This window comes from Pituophis catenifer, unplaced genomic scaffold (assembly GCF_029215685.1).
Source record: "Pituophis catenifer annectens isolate HBS135680 unplaced genomic scaffold, rPitCat1.0.hap2 SCAF_1, whole genome shotgun sequence".
Classification (NCBI taxonomy): Eukaryota; Metazoa; Chordata; class Lepidosauria; order Squamata; family Colubridae; genus Pituophis; species Pituophis catenifer.
In genome coordinates, this window is record NW_027256881.1 from 214,516,591 (window position 1) to 214,534,490 (window position 17,900).

The 17,900-nt window shown below is 34.8% G+C and overlaps 1 protein-coding gene across 1 annotated transcript in view; it reads left to right on the forward strand.

Moving 5' to 3' along the window:
• The window catches only part of LRP1B (LDL receptor related protein 1B), a 989,801-nt gene that overhangs the window by 814,501 nt on the left and 157,400 nt on the right, over positions 1-17,900 (forward strand). Inside the window, exons 33-34 of the mRNA XM_070957016.1 lie at positions 15,782-15,922; positions 17,496-17,621. Coding sequence (XP_070813117.1) covers positions 15,782-15,922; positions 17,496-17,621 — 267 coding nt within the window. The remainder of the gene's footprint in view (positions 1-15,781; positions 15,923-17,495; positions 17,622-17,900) is intronic.

Below are 17,900 nucleotides of genomic sequence, written 5' to 3' on the forward strand. Positions count from 1 at the left end.
TTAGGAGCAGTGTAGCCTCTCCGCTGAATTTGCTATTATTCCCTTCAAAATGTTGGACCAAGATAAGATGTAATAGACAATAAATCCAATAAATTTATATTAAAAAAGTATCACTGGAACAATACTGGGATTTCTGGTTGAAAATCTATCTGCTAATGCCTTGCCTTTTATTATCTCAGAGTTGCTATTGAAATAATGCTGTGTGATACACATGGATTGCTATTCTCTCTTGCAATTTTTTTTAACTGGCATTGTTATCTGTTCCTCCTCTGGACAACAACAATTATATTTTGAAAGACATATTATTGTAATACATCATGTTACTTATACATTTGCGGAGTTATATGGTATGTTATATGTGGACTATTCTTATAGACAGCCCAGAAACTTTAATAACAAAGCAAAACTCTTACTAAAGCATTAACTGTCACTTGGTGTTAAGGTCTTATTCTACCAGCTTTATGAAGTATTTGCTAATTGTCAGTTTAAGGTGCCAATTTAAGGTGTTGGTATTACTCTATAAATGAGCTAGTTTGAAATAGTAGTTAAAGGGACCAGGCTAAAAACTGGGAGAACATTAGTTCTAATCCCACCTTTGGCATGAAACTGGGTGACTTCTGGCCAATCTCTCTGTTTCAGCAATAGGAAGAAGGAAATGGCAAAGCATTCTGAAAAACTTACCAAGAAAACTGTAAGGTTACTTCAGGCAGTCAGCCATTACTTCAACACTAACATGAATGCAAAAACAAATCAAAATAAAACAAAAAACAAAATATCACCCTATAAGGCATTTAATGGCTTGGATCACTGTTCCGGAACATATCACTCTGTACCTTCTATTTTAGACATATCTTGTTCCACATATGGGACTCAATAACTCAGCAGTTAAACATATTGAGCTTGTCAGTTGGAAAGCTGACAGCCCGAGTTTGAGACCCAAGCACTGTGTGAGAGGGTGAGCTCCCATCACTTGCCTCAGCTCCTGCCCACCTAGAAGTTCAAAAGCATGCAAATGCAAGTAGATAAATAGGAACCATTTCAAAAGGAAGTTAACAACGTTCCTTGCACCTTGGCGTATAGTCATGCTGGCCACATGATCATGGAAAATTCTTTCAGACAATGCTAGTTTCCTCAGTTAAGAAACAGAGATGAGCACTACACCATAGAGTCAGACACAACTGGACCCAGGAAACCTTTACCTTTACCTTTTGTTCCATATGCCTTCCCATGAAGACTTAGAGTAACCAGCTATCAGAGAGTAGCTTGCTACTTCCATCCATAAAGTGACATACCTAGCATAGGTTTCACTGTTTTAAAGCAAAATGCTTTATGCTCTTTTTAATCAATGTGTATGTATTTATTTATGGACAAGCAGCAGATGCCATATAAACATTGGTTATTAAGAGGATAATTAGTAGGAAGTCATAGGAAACTATATTTCACAAACTAAGCTAAAAAAATCCTTAGCATTCTTTTCCCCCAAAAAATAATGTGACAATTATTTATTTTTTACTTTAATCTCTATTTTTACTGTTTATTTTGGTAACATATATTTTAATCACTGCCTTTTATTGTACAGTTTAGTTATTTGAATTTTATTGCATGATTTTAATTGCTTGTTATCTTGTAAACCTGGTTCTGATAAGCAGAATTCAGAGTTTAAAAGTTGGAATAAATAAATGAAGGAATACAATTTCACATAGGATCTACTAGCTCAGAGGTGTCAAATTCACATCATCACGGTGGTGTCACGTGATGTATTGGGACTATTTCTCCCTTCGCTAACTGGGCATGGGTGTGGCCAGCACAGGATGCATCCGGCCTGCGGGCTGGGAGTTTGACAGCTCTCTACTAGCTTAAATTAACAAAACAGAAGATTCTTTTAACACTAGAGTAACCATAATCCTTTTAACCATAAAATGAAATTGAGAATCTGTCTCCTAACTTTACTGGCACTTTCTGTATAGAATTGTGTAATAGTATACAATTTTTTATCTGCTACTCAGAATATTACTGGGTTTCTTTAATAAGTCTAAATAACATATCTCAATATTGTTCACCAAAATTTTGCAAAATCCTAGGATTTGTCTACCCCAAAATTTGAATAATATTGGTATAGTTGTCAATATAACCACCTTCTAACTTGTACTTAAAACAGTTTTCATTCAGGAAATTTGAAAATTATATACATTATTGAAGTATTCTGTTTCACTGTTAACTCTGCGAGTATCATATCACTCAGTAGAAATTTGAGGGTTATAAAAGCAGAAACGTGTGTGGGTGTGAGACTTAAAAACAGTACTATATCCTAATTTATATGTTCGTATTATGAATGTAACAAGAGTAAGTTATACTATTTTGAATGGCTGTGCTATAATAGAACATCACAGGGATTAGCTTTTTCTTCTAAAATAGAACCAGAGACTTGAATGGAATAAGGAATTATTTGGATAGAGCAGAAAGGTTATGAAAACCAGAGGCTAAAGCTTAAGAGAGACAATTATTTATTGACTTTGAATAGTCTTTATGAATCAGTTTTCCATATTTAGAACTTATGGTTATAATCGTATTCAAGAACCTGTTTGGGCCAATGGTTAACATTCTGGATTAGGAGTTGGTAAATCTGAGCACTAGATGTGCCAGCTGGGTAATTTTGAGCCAATCACGCTTCCTCAGTCCTAGAAAGAAGGTAATAAAAAATGACTTCTAAAAATGTTGCCTAGAAATTTGCATGGACTTATTCATGCCAGGAATCCAGGCTGACATAAAAATTCCCCTTCCCCCCCCAAAAAACAACAACAACAGAAAAGCAGTCCTCAATTAGCAGCCAGGTAAATTAACATAATCAACTCACAGCTTCATGCTACATGTCATAGCCCTACATTAGAGAAAGCAATTCTGTATGTGGATCACTAATGTAATTACAGGTAGTCCTCAACTTGCAACCACACTTGGGACCAGAATTTATATTGCTAACCAAGACAGTTATTAAGTGAGTCATGTCCAATTTTAGGATTTTTCTTGACACGGTTGTTAAGCAAATCTAAAGTTAGACTAGATGACAAGGTCCCTTCCAACTCTGTTATTCTATTATATTATTCTGTTAAATCATTGCAGTTATTAACTGAATCACATCGTTAAATGAATCTGGCTTTACCCATTGATTTTGTTTGTCAGAAGCCAGCTGGAAGCTGGCAAATGGTGATCACATAACCCAAGGACACTGCAATCATTGTAAATATATATCAATTGCCAAACATTCAAATTTTGATCATATGACCATGGAAATGCTATAATAGTTAGAAGTGCAAGGGTGGATCATAAGTAACTTTTTCAGTGCCTTTGTTATTTTGAACATTCACTAAACAAATGAGTGTAAGTTGAAGACTACCTGAATATTTTTACTCAGATAACCTTTAGAGAATAATTTTTAGCAAGGAACAATATAAAAATCCTTTCAGTCATTAAAATACCAGTGTATATATATATAAAAAAAGCAGTTAAAAATTGTCAGTCTGGATTCATGCATGGGCAGGAGTAGGGATGCAACCCTGGCCACATATACTGTAGAATGCCTTCAGATTCAGTGCTTTTCTCAATTTTAAAGTCTATACGAAGCCGCTTGAAGAAGTGATCCATTTGTTCTGGGTAGGATACCAGCAGAATGCTGGCAATACTCCTAGATCACAACCTTGGGCCAAACATGAGATACTGTATAATATATCCTAACCTAGGGTCTGGAAGCAGAGAGAAGCCATAAATAGGAGAATCTTTGCACAGTTTCACCTGATACACTAAATGCAGTTGTTTCCACATCAGCTCTCAGTCCCCTGCCTGGCAAATAAGTAAAAATAAACTAGGAAGGACAGGAGTGCAGCTCACATATGAAAAAGCACTTATTACAAAAATTTCTATCTTCTTGTCTGATATTCAGAAGACTATAACCCAGATAATTTGACAAGACATCCCTCCAGTCATCTCTCTGAGCTCCACCAACAGGCACCAGGTTCTGGGGAAATATGAGCGATTTTCTCTTCAAAATGCTTCTCAGAAAAGGTGATAACAATTTGCAGAGAAGTTTTACTTCCTGATAACCCTTACATTCATGACTTAGAAAATCTTAGTTAAAATAAAAACCTACATCAGGATATATGATGACTGGCATGGGGAAGGTAGAAAAGGTAAAGAATCTTGTTTTGAAATGAATCATCTAATCTACTTTAGTAATATATATATAGAACAAAGAGAAAGCAGTATATCATTTAGACTAGAGCATTTGCTACTCAGGCTTCTGTTGCTCTGTTGCTTACAGCAACATCATTCTAAGTACTTTGGATCAACATGAATGTGATTGATAGGTAGCTGATTGCGATTTTAAAATAGAAATAGGTCACTGGTAAACAATTGCACTTTCAGAACTAATGAAATATAATGTTGACAGGAATGTTAGATTTTTTAATGTATTTGTAGTAGTGCAACATTCTAATATTCACTGGTGACAAATAAGCACTTGACACACTTAGATAGTGTAATCCTATTCGAAATAATTGAACACCATGGCTGATTTACTGAAGATTTAAGCCATGATTGTTTGATACCAGCTTCTCTGATAGAATAATTATCTTCCCAATTTTTCAGGCTTGATTTTTATGTAGCTCAATGTATTTTGGTTTAAAATAAAAATGAACTATTTTTGACTTATATAGCCCAGGAAAATTTGTTTAATAAAATGTTCATAAGGAGATTTATGGTTTTATAAACAATATTTCTGAGGCTGAGATTACTGAATTAATTTTCTATTAATTGTGAGCTAAAATATCAAGATATCTAAGGTAAATAAGGAATAAATAATTTGGATATCTAAGCATTTTATTAAGGCATGAATGGGAAAAAGAAAAAAAACATTATATTTCAAAGATAAATTATGAAAGTTAAGTATATATAAAATTAATTTTCAGTACAAAATATTAAAAATTGGCAAGTCTTAACTCACTTATGAATATATTAAAAGTAAATATTTACCTAAATAATTATTACATATATCTATTAAACTTTTCTATCACAAATTTTCTAATTGACATATTATTTTAATTATATTTATATTTATTATAATATTTAGACATTTAGTCATATTCATTCAATTCTATATTTTCATATGCGAATCATCAATAATGAAAAATAATGGCCATCTGTGTTTAACAATATTATATTTTTGTTGCTAAATAATATGCATAAAAAGCATTTAAATGATTGATTACTTACTAAAGTTATATATAGTTATTATAAAAATTTTACTTACCACAACACAGTGATTAGCTATTTTAAAAAGCTGAATACTAAAATAATGTTAGGTACTTTGATACTAGAGGAGGCTATTTTTATTCCTTTTATGCTATGGTTTTTTAGCAACAAAGTTTAATATTTTGTAGCAAATAAACTGTTTAGATTTAAATCCATAGTACAATAAAAAGGTAAAATCTTAGGCATAAATGCAGGAAACCTAAAAATACTCCCAGATACAACTTAGTTACTTACTGATGTTGCAAAAGTTGACTTGGTAATTAAATCATGTTCTGATTAATTTTCTAATTCAACAAAAATGCTGTTTTTGACCTTAAGGCTACATGAAGCTGATAATAAAAAGGTCAATTTGAATAACTAGACTATTTCTTTACTTAAATGCAAACAATGAAATGTCAGGTTTCCCAATTTGTTAATTGTAGTGAATTATCTAGCTGTTATTATTATAAATTTTGTTGCTAAGGCTAGATTAATTTTTAAATTGATTTCATTCATTCATTCATTCATTCATTCATTCATTCATTCCTACAAGGAAAATGTCTTTGGGTACAATTCTGCACACAGCTGGATTTTAGTGGATTATAAGAAGTCTAAATCTGAGAGTTTGGTCATTGTCAATGCAGAACTGAAACAAGATAACAGCATGTGGCTATTTTTGAGAATTCTGTTTTGATTTTTTGAATTTTTTCAATTGTATAGGTGCAGGAGACAGCAAAGAAGGCCAATACTCTAAGGGCTAGTGATGAGATTATCCTGTGCTGAATTGTCTTCTAATTCTAATATCTGTTGTGAAAAATGATTCTGTGATCTGAGAACAAAGATAACAGGATTGTCTATTTACATGATTGGAATTAGCAGGAGAGGTAGGTGGTCTAGAGACTATTTACTATTTATACCATCAGCGACTATCTTAATTAGTAGCACAGTAGGCAGATTACTCTTACCGTTATATGTTCCATTGGGGTGTGATCAATTGCAGAAGCCATGTTATTCAGAACCATATGGAATTTTCCTTTCCATTTGAAAGTTCATTAGTATGTCTCTTAGCAGCGTTAGGTTAACAGTGTTCAGTAAATTCCATTTCCTGATTATATCAGGAACATTATTTTAATACTTCTAGATTGGGAGAAATTTATTTGAGAAATTTGTAACTGCACACTCCTAAAGAGACAGGGCCATGGCTGATCATGAGTTTCTGGCTCTATATTTTGGCTCCTGCTTTCCTTTGGTTTTCATTCTAACTTTCATTGCTTTTGTTTTCATTTTTGTTAGAAAAATGAATGTATGAGCAATATATAGAACAATATATAGCATTCCTCAGATTGACAGAGAGACAAACCATTTCTGGTTGCATGGATTATCACTCTGTTTTTCAAGTGTCAAGTGATGTCATAAGGTGTGTATATATAAGTAGTGTGTGATTTACAAAATTAATCATCTTTAATATTTCAAATATAGACAAAGCCAAACATAAAATTTGTCATCATTATTTTGATTTAGTGAACTTATTCTGACTTAGTTTTACAAAACAAAAATAATAGTATCATTGTATACCTTTTTGCAAGTGTTTTACATCTTTGATTTTCTGAATCCATTTAATATAGCTGATTTGAAACCTTAATTCATAACTAAGGCATGCAGCCCCTAAAATACTTATTTACAATTATAGAAGCTTCCTGTAAGGATGATTTACTTTCTTCCAAATTGCTATTATTATCTTATTTTATAAACATGTCAGTGTAAAATATAGATTATATCTTATCTCTTCAAAAGCATTTCCATATATCTGGAAAAAATCTTTTCACAGAATCATTGGATTACAAGCTACCACTATTAATTTTTAGAATGGAAGACATTACTTTTGCACTCAGTGTGTTAATTAAGTTCCCTGTAAAAGTTCTTAACATGAGAGAAAATATATTAGTAATAATAATTAGTAATTTTCTCCTCCCAAAACTCAGATTTCACTGATATTATTTAGAAGTATTCTAAATATTCAATACTTACACATTCTTATTTTATTTTCAAGGATTTTTAAAATCATGATTACGTTATGAAAATATGGATTTTTCAAGTTTAAAATATGAATTAACATCAGAGTTATTTAAAGACAAATATTTGGGAGGGTTACCTGTCTTTCAGAACACTCCAGACTTTTGAGAACACTGCGGCCTTTGAGTTTTTTCCATGGTGTAAAGTCAGTCTAGGAAGAAATGGTAACTACTCTCAGGCCTACAGGAATTGAGAGGGGTGTGTGTGTGTGTATATGTGAGTGAAACCTTCAGTCTTATAAAAAAATATTGTGAATTATTTCATGTCCAGTGTTATCTTAGGGAGGTCTAAGTTCCTCTATAGATAACACTAACTTGAGGGTGGAAGTTAGCTTTCAGTAAGTGCTACATCCAGTTTCAGGGTATAGTGCAACCATTACCTGGCAGTAAATAAATATAATATTTTGCAAGCAATGATGTAACCCACATCTATATCAATATGCTGAAAACAATATCATTGTGGAAAACAATAATTTACTAAATTTGGAGTGATTTCACCTTTTTCTTATTCTGAGTGTTTCAGCTTTCTTGTTATCTATACTTGAATTGTCAAGTTCAAATTGTCAAGGGACGTGGTGGCTCAGTGGCTAAGATGCTGAGCTTGTCAATCGAAAGGTCGGCAGTTCAGCAGTTCAAATCCCTAGTGCTGTGTAATGGGGTGAGCTCCCGTTACTTGTCCCAGCTTCTGCCAACTTACCAGTTCAAAAGCACATAAAAAATGAAAGTAGAAAAATAGGGACCACCTTTGGTGGGAAGGCAATAGCGTTCCGGGCACCTTTGGCATTTAGTCATGCCAGCCACATGACCACAGAGTTTGTCTTTGGACAGCGCTGGCTCTTTGGCTTTGAAACAGAGATGAGCACCGCCCCCTAGAATCGGGAACAACTAGCACATATGTGCAAGGGGAACCTTTACCTTTATATTTGAATTGTCAAGTTAATTAGCAAAACAGAGCAATGAATTATATGGTGGTTGGAAAGGCAGGGGCAATAGTCAACCAAAGGTTCAATTAACTTTATTTTAGAATAAAAATTATATTTCTTAAAAATGCTGATCATGATCAAACTAGCTTTCAGGTTTAATTTGAAATGAAAATTGAAACTATCATTGAAATTTGTCATTCAAGTGGAAATCAGTTTTTAGGCATTGTGAATATTTTTGTTCCTTTTTGGCTTATCTGCTTCTTTTATGCAATTTAAAAAAGAATAGTATTTTTCACTGAGTATAATTGAAAGCTTTGTTTTGTTATGTTGATTTTAGATAAACAGCTTGTAAATTGCAAGAGTCATGAATAGTTTATGATGAATCCCAGTAGAGATATATTCCAAAAATCTAACAAGCGTGGTTTGGCATTTTGTTGGGGGAGGGGGAGGGAGGAGGACAATCAAAAGCCAAACTATGATTAGAAACTATAAAGATTAATATAAAGTGACTCTACATAATGAGCAGCATCAATAATTAAACCAGCAAAGGCATAACCAAAGATACAAAATAAATGGACAACCCACACCCTAAGTTATTTTAACCAATATAGATGCAATATAAATATTCCAACAACACTAATTCACAGGCTCCAAAGCCCACAGAAATAGTTATGTTTTCATATGGAGAAAATCTGTAGTGCTAGGAATAGCACTTATCTGTTTGTTGGTAAGACCCATGAGTGGAATTATATGTTGCCTAGAATGGAGACATACCATGAGAAGAGTGTATGCATTGCTGTAAGCAAATTCAGCTAGAGGCATGAAATAAGTCCAATTGTTTTGCTGGTAAGAAATATAACATCTTAAATGTTGCTGCAATAGTTGGTTAACCTTCTCCAGTGGATATCAGATGATGGCCAAATGACATATATATTTTAATTTTTAATAATTGCAAGAGTACCCTCCAAACTTTGAAAGTACATTGACTTCTCTATGACATGATTGACCAACCCTCTATAACATGGAATAAAAAAATTGAGCATTCTTGAGCTGTTGGAAGACCGCTGAATAGAATGAAATAGATCAATTTGGTAAATAAATCCACTACTACCATATAGTAGTGTAACTTTGCATTAGAGGAAGATCAGTGATGAAATCTAGCAAAATACTATCCCAGGATCAAGGCTGTGTGTGTGTGTGTGTGTGTGTGTGTGTGTGTGTGTGTGTGTGTGTGTGTGTTTAGTGGTTGCAACAAGCCAAATGACTTACCAGGAATTGATTTTGCTCTCCAACAGACATGGCTAGAGGAAGCTATAATCCTTTATCTCAGTGCAGGAGTTCTCTTAGACTTCTTTTAGAAGTCTATATTGACTTTTAATGTTCTCATGTGTCCTGCTGTCTGTTGTTATAGCATAGCTGTACTCCTTCCTCCCTTAGGAGAAGAGGCATTTATACACACTCATTCTACAATAGCACCTTCCCACCTTTGTTAAAGGTGAAACAGTACATTGTTGGTCAGTCTTGAGTTTATTTTATGCCCCCATCTGAGTCTGAATCTGAGATGGAAGTCGAACAGCTGACAGAGTGGGAGACTGGCTCCGTTGGCTGTGGAGGAAACTGGGGAAGGGCAAAGTCAGGCTGGGCAGAGGAGAGGAGAGGTAGAATGAGGGAGAGGGGGTTCAGATGAAGACTAAGGCCCACCCCCTTCTCATCCTAGGGCACGCAGGGAAGAACGCAGAAGAGAGCAATGTGGGTTGTGTGGCTTATGAGGAAGGAAAGGGCCCCAATTCCCTTCACAAGGCACAACTGGGGTGGAGTTTAAAGGAAAGGCAGTTGGGAGGGGCATTTGTTGGGAACAAACGCTGAATTAATCTGGTGTTGAGAGTTGTGACCTGCATTCCTAGCATTCCTCCTGACTATTGGAATTATTGCCATGCTACTGTGTGCCTAGCTTGTCTTGCTGGAATTATTCTTCCCATCTGAGACTCATTATCTTGCCCTGCTGGAGTGATTGATTACAGCCATTCTGTTTACAGCGTTTGGACTGGAGTATCTGCAGGTTTGTGGGATAACTTTTCTCCAGGCCAAAGAGTAAAAGGGAAGTTGGGGGCAAAGTTGGTTCCAATAAAGGGACTCATACCAGTTCTCTGGCTGTGTTGCCTTTGTGCCACACCCCGAGTCATCACATTATTCATCCAGACCCTGTCATATGCATCCTCCTTCTCAAATGCCTTAATCTAATCAAAAAGATCATCTACCTACCTTTTCTGTTGGGGGCGGGGGGCATGATTTGGGAAATCTCATACTGTGGCTTGCATTAGAGAGTGAAAACTTGTTCTAGAAGCCTGCGATATATGAAATGTAAAAGAAAAAGAAAAAGAAAAAGAGAATTGTGTGCATGTGATTTGCCAGGGTAGGGGAGCTGTGGTGTTTGCAACACCTCTAAATTTTTATGCTCAGTATGGATCTGTATATGGTAAGTGGGCGGGTGGGCTGCTCCTTCCAGCAGGTGCCTCCATTGTTGTAAGGCATTTTTTGCTGCAAATAACATAAATTCTGTCTGCTTGGTACAATGCTCTTGAATGCACATGGAAGTAAATCATCCCTGTCTTCCTTGTCCTATCACTATATCTTACATATCTGTTTGCAATAAAAGGGGTTAGGGTGGCAGAGGAGTGGTTGAGAAGTTGTGGAAACTTTGAATACAACCCTTGGCTTGGTTAATTGTAAAACTGTTTTTTTGTTTTTTTTTAGATTTATGAACATATTTGCAGATATTTTAGATAAATATATTATTGTCTATTTGGATGACAACTTGGTTTATTTTGAAGTTTCCTCCTTGCAGGTGACCCATGTCAGAAATGTATTGCAAAAATTATGAGCTTTTTGGTATATTAGAAAAATGCATTTTTGATCTGACTTAACTGGACTATTTAGGTTATAGAATATTTCCAGAAGGCATACCAATGGAGCCAGCAAACGTTCAGTGTATTCTATCATGGATAGCCCTTATTCTACCCCATCCCAAACATTATGGAGTCTGTATAAATGGTAAATCCTAATCTCTTACAGAAATCAATAGATATTATTGATTCAAAAGTCAAGAAATTAGATATCTCCCAGTTAATAGTATAACCAGAATATAAATATAAGCCATATTGATAAAATTTGAACAAGCTTTGTTAACAACATTGTATAATTATCAAGAATAGTCTTAATGTCATTGGCATACAAGAATATATATATTTAGTTTAGTACCCCCCACACCTCTAATGTCTAAAAGAAGATAATGGTTCAAAAACTAAATACAAAGTTGGAGACAATACTAATGTTATTCAGTGGATTAAGACACAAATACATTGGTTACATTACTCAGGTAACAGGATGAGAATACCACATGGTAATAAATTGATAATGGAACGATTATCTGAAAATACACTTTGTAAATTGAATCTGATCCATATCAAAGACCTTCTCTACATTCAACAAAATTTGAAAAAGTGATACTAATTTATCTGCAGCTATATCCATAATAATAACCATCTGGTAAATATTGTAAAAAAAATATCGTTTTTTGGACTTCTGGGGACAGCAATGGCAGAATGAACATGGCTCAGAGAAGGAAAATATTTCATTATTCTAATAAGAAGAGTCCCATCAATATAATGGAGCAATATTTGACTACAGAAGAAATTAAGCTTGTTTGAGAATAATGTACTCAGAAAGTACAAGATTGTTTGAAACTATAATTGAGAATATAAAAGAACACCAGATTTTATTGTATAAAGCCGACTGATTTAAATGTGGATTTGGAGTTTAAAAAACTGCTGGATTACAAAAGTGATATGGAAAAAGATGCTGTGAATCAGAAAATGGACTTTAAAATGGCAGTTCATAAGTGATATGGAAAAAGAGGCCAAAATGGAATTACAAATGAAAACAATTTTCTTAATAACTAAAGGAGGCATACAAATAATAAATCAAAAGAGTGATATAGAAAAGCTTCCTATTTTGGATTTAGAAAAGGAATTTGTGAAACCAACAAAACTGTTTCTGAGAGAAGACAAAGAGAAAATGATAAAAAATCAACTTGTGGGACGTTATTTAATTTTAAAAAGATCAAGCTTTTTAAAAGCAGACAGAAGGTCTGCAAAGTAAACTTATTCAATCAGAGTTAAAATATATATGTTGTGGTTTTTTGAGGCTCAGAGATCTCTTTTTGACCAGAACAGAAAGACGCAGATCTGTTTGTAAGTGGTCAGAGATTTATTTATTTATTTCTTAGATAAAGTGATCAGTTGAATTACAAAACTGATTTTTTAGTAAGGCTAATGCAGGGATGTCAAACTCGATTTCATTGAGGGCCACATCAGGGTTGTGTTTGACCTCAGCGGGCCAGGATGGCCATGGCCAGGGTAGGTGTGGCTAGCTTGACCTCACTCCTGTTGGGAGCACCTGTGGTGGCCCAATGGCTCTGCTAGAGAAAACGGGCTCCTGAACTCTGTTTTTAGCTGCCATGGCCTGCAACCCTCTGCCAATGAAAACAGAGCTCACATGTAGCCCTCCCGAACTCCATTTTCATTGGCAGAGGGTTGCAGGAGGCCGTGGCAGCCGAAAATGGAGCTCGGGACCCCATTTTAGTTGGCAGAAGCACCTCGGGCTGGTCCTTCACTGTTTCTAGGGTGGCCCCGTGGGCAAGATCTAAGTACCCCATGGGCTGGATCCGGCCCCAGGGGTTTGAGTTTGACACCCCTGGGCTAATGCAAATATGTATTTGTGTGCCCATTTGTGTGTGTGTGTTTTACTATTTCTAGTAGCTCTTAATAGACTTTTGCCATTTAGGATTAAATGATGAGTTTTTCAATTTGATTATTGATAAGAGATAAGATGTAGGAAGAAAGGATGATTTTCTGAAATTGAAATATTAGAGAAGGTGTTAAGTTGCTGAAACTGTTTATACTTGTCTGGAGGATGCAGGGAATTATCTTTTATATATTTTCTTTTTTCCCTGTCTCTTTGAACTTTTCTTTTATTATTTTTTATTATTTTATTATTTTATTTTATTTTCTTATATTACCCTTAGTTTGTATTAGTCTTTTATCTTTGCATTTGTAAATTTTAATAAAGTTGTTATAAAAAAGATTTTATTTTTTTCTGAATCCAGTTAACCTAGATGCTTTGAAGGTGGTATTATTTTCTGTTGCTACTGTTGCAGTTAATATTTTAGCATAGATATTGCTATGCTATGGCATATAGATATTTTAGCATATAGATATTGGTCTATAGTGTCCATATCTTCTAGATTCTTTCTGTCAGATTTTAATATTAGTGCAATACAGTCCTCATAAAACAATGAAGGAAATATTGAGATATTGAATGATCGCTTCAACATTGACATCTAACAATATAAATGTCCCAGTAGATCTATAAAAATTCAACAGGAAATCCAACAGGCCTTCTCTGATTTCATCATTTGCAGGGTGATCTTTGATAATGTGATTGTGATGTATTGTATCATTATGATGCAGATTGGAATGTGAGTTGATGAAGAACACCACACAGTTATGTGTCCTCCAAAGGAACACAGAGGTCAAATAGCAATATATGCATGACATCATCATCACATAAATGCTACAATATGTATCTGGCATATAAATAATGCAAGTATGTCATGTGGCATTTGTGTGATGTTGTCATCTGAGTATCATCACAGTTTGCTGCAATATCTGCAATGGTATTACTGCAGCTGTAGCAAATATCAACTCAGTAGTTCCTTCTGTTTCCAGATTTGTACAGGGATGCAAAAATATGATGTCTGTGCCTGAATCTCACTACCAAAGCCTCCAGACCTTATGTCTCATCCTTCTGTGAATAAAGGTAGAATCACAGCAAATTACTATTCCATCCCGTCCTCCTGTGATAGCAAAGCTTTGCTTAGTGCGATACATATTCAACATATGGACATGCATGTGTTCAGACTGAGACAGGAAAAATGCTTCAGATACTACCTGGATGCTTTCATACTTCTTGTCAGCAGCACTTCAATAGAACTGTGCCTTATCCTTACATGGTATCTCTGAAGATTCTTCTAGGATAATTCAAATTAAATAGTTATGATCTCCAAAGCAACTTACAATAAATGATTTAAAATAATAAACTGCCTTTTAAAAATATTTTTAGAAGTTGGTTTGAAGAAGTTGGAATATGGTTAGATATTTAAGTGAAATATGTTTAGTTGCACTGATTGATTATCATTTTGGGGAGAGAGATAAGGAGTGTTATCTTGTCAATTTTTATGGATTTCTCAGTGAATTTTGATAATCATAGAATATTGCTAGAGTGTATTAATGATTGAGAATTGGATTCACGGTCTTAAATTTTCTCAAGGTCACTATTAGGAAACGATATCTGAGATCCTCAGGGTGTTTATGTTTTTAATTCCATAGGTTCTTTTATTCTTTTTCTCTTTTGTGTTCAATAATTACATGATATTCCTGGAAATAGTCATTCAGAGATCTGGAGTTCAATGATATTAGTATGCTCATATCATGTAACTTTATTTCATCTTTCCATCTGTATCAGGACCTATAATTAAGGTGCTTGATATTTAAATGGAGGTAGTAATGGACAAAAGCAGGGGTGTCAAACTCACGTCCTCCATCGTCGTTTGACACCCCTGGACTAAACTGAAACTGAATACAGATAAGATGGTGATGCTGTCTTTAGGTGGCTCTCAGTTTGAGAATTAGAACAGAGTTTTGTAACTGAAATTGTACTCCCTTCAAAGCAATAGATGTGTGTTTGAGGCTTGTCCTTGATTCAAAGTTGTAAGGTGAATAGTTGGCATTGTAGCATGGAGGGCCATAATAGACTAGGACAGTGATGGCGAACCTTTTTGCCGTCACGTGCCAAAAGCGGGCGGAGTGGGGGGATTGTGTGTGTGTGTGCCCATACCCATAATTCAATGCGCCCCGTCCCCCCATGCATGCACGCATAACCCCCTCCCGCTCTCCCACCGTTTTTGGCACATAATGGCACAGTGGGCCTGGTAGGCCCATTTTTTGCCCTCTCCAGACTCCAGAGGCTTTCTAGGAGCCTGGGGAGGGCAAAAACAACCTTCCCCATCACCCCGGAGGCCTTCTGGAAGCCGGAAACAGCCAGCTTCCCAACTTCCAGTGGGCCCGGAAGGCCTGAAAATCAGCTGGCCAGCGCGCACATGCACGCTGGACTGAGGTAGGGCAATGCTTGTGTGCCCACAGATATGGCTCCGTGTGCCACTTGTGGCACCCGTGCCATAGGTTCGCCATCACGGGACTAGGACAACATAGCTTTGTGATTCATGACTTAAATCATCTGCTGATTAGATTGCTGCCGTGAGCTTTCTGTTACTATTCTTGCATTTTTCAGCTTTTTTTCTCGTTTTACAAACTCATTTTGTATATATATATAATTATGTATATGGTATGTTTATTAATTTTTTAAAATGGAAATGCTTAATTTTTACAGATAAAAAGTTATGGTGGGCAGATCATAATTTAGGCCAACTGGGCACCTGCAATAAAAAAGATGGAAGGAATCCTACAGTTTTGCGAAACAAAACTTCAGGAGTTGTACATATGAAAGTGTATGACAAAGCACGACAGAAAGGTAAACCACACATTAAGATTTTGAATAATAAAATACATAAATCCAAAAATCCTTAAAAATCTCTTTATAGAATAATATACTTTAGCTCCTATGAACTAAAGTGATTTTTTTTACTAATTCCTTCTTTTTCCATAGTTATCTGTGGCCCCCAGAAATTTCCAAATTATTGGAAAACCCTACGACATTAAGTGGTAATGACAGAGAACTACTGGAAGATAAAACAAAACAAAACAAAACAAAATAATGACCTACCTTTCTATAATAATTATCTTTATAGTTTGGGGGGTTCTGTTGATAAAAGTGCTTTATGCAGTCATGAACATTTTGCTTTGGAAAACTGAAAGAGGATACACTGTGTTTTATTAATATTGCTTTGTAGAATGATGTTGGTTGATGCTACTTCTAGTGTCTTAATTAAAACCAAAGACATCATTGCTTAATTTATTATCTGCCTTAAATTATCTTCAATATATATTCTTTGTTATATATTCTTTATAACTTGTCCCCATTGTTCAGGGTTTTTTGTTAAAGTCAGAACTTCTTACAGTGAGCTTATAAATAATATTAATCTATTCATGTCTTTATATGTTGATTGGTAAGAAAAAATTGAGTCTACATGATCATCCAATCTTTGTATGAGTGAATCAGGCAGGCTTTAAAATCTCTCCATATTATCAAAACTTAAAACCTTGAATGCAATTATATTCAGACTTCAGCTGACAAGTCGGGACTAAAATCAATTAGGCAAACTCATAAGAACTCAATAACTAATGACAAGTATTTTTGTTTATTTAATTTGTTTTTTCATCTACTTGGCTGCCTATCTCACACAGTGATCCTAGGAGGCTTTAGCTCAAGGTATTAATCAAAATGTGTACTTTCTTTTCCCATTTAAAAAACCAAGCCTTTTTTGAGCTAACTTTATTGTTGGACAATCACTTAAAGCAAATTCTGAATTCCTAATGATGGGCAAGTGGTAATTTGCTAGTGGTAATTTGCTATTTTTACTTCAAAACAGAAAAATACCCTATGTTACAGGCAGATGACCTTTTTTTTTTTTTAATGAACTCCATATGGAACTAAGGGCCTGGTGGCTCAGCAGACTAAAAGCATTGTGATTAACACCAGCTGTCTGCAATTACTGTAAGTTCGAATCTCACCAGGCTCAAGGTTGACTCAGCCTTCCATCCTTTCTAAGGTAGGTAAATGAGGACCCAGTTTGTGGGGGCAATAAGCTGACTTTGTATAAATATACAAAAGTATGAAGGCTATTGCTTAACGCATTGTAAGCCGCCCTGAATCTCTGGAGAAGGGCGGCATATAAATCAATTTTTTTAAAAAAAAATTAGTAAGGTCTACTTCAAACTGAGTTTGATTTCTGCTCACTACATACTATACTTACTTAAACTATGCCATGGAGGTCTTCTATACAAATACTGATCATACACAACCCTGCTTAGCTTTCATGTCCAAACAACGTTCATCAGTTGCTTCTACCTTCTAAGATATAAATGCAATCTTCAGTACCTTATAAAATTTTTGTAAAACTTCATTGTTTCTGTATTTTTAATAGGGAGCAATTCTTGTCAGATCAACAATGGAGGATGTTCCCAACTTTGCTTACCAACTTCAGAATCCACTCGAACATGCTTATGTACTGTAGGTTATAATCTTCAGAAAAATCGTATGACATGTCAAGGTATAATCATTTATTTATTTTCAAGGGCTAAGTAAAACAAATAAAAATACAAATTTAATAATCCCAAAAGTCAGTTGTATTATTGGTAGCAGAAGAAAAGACTATCATGCTCTGGGCCTTGGTGACTGTGTTTTCTGAGGGTTGGTTAGGGTTTGTTTGTTTGTTTGTTTGTGGGTTTTTTTAAAATATATTCTTCACTAATTTTGTTGCTGAGTTTATATAATAAATATGTATAATCTTTGGTTGTATAATCCTACAATTAGTAATTGATACAATCTG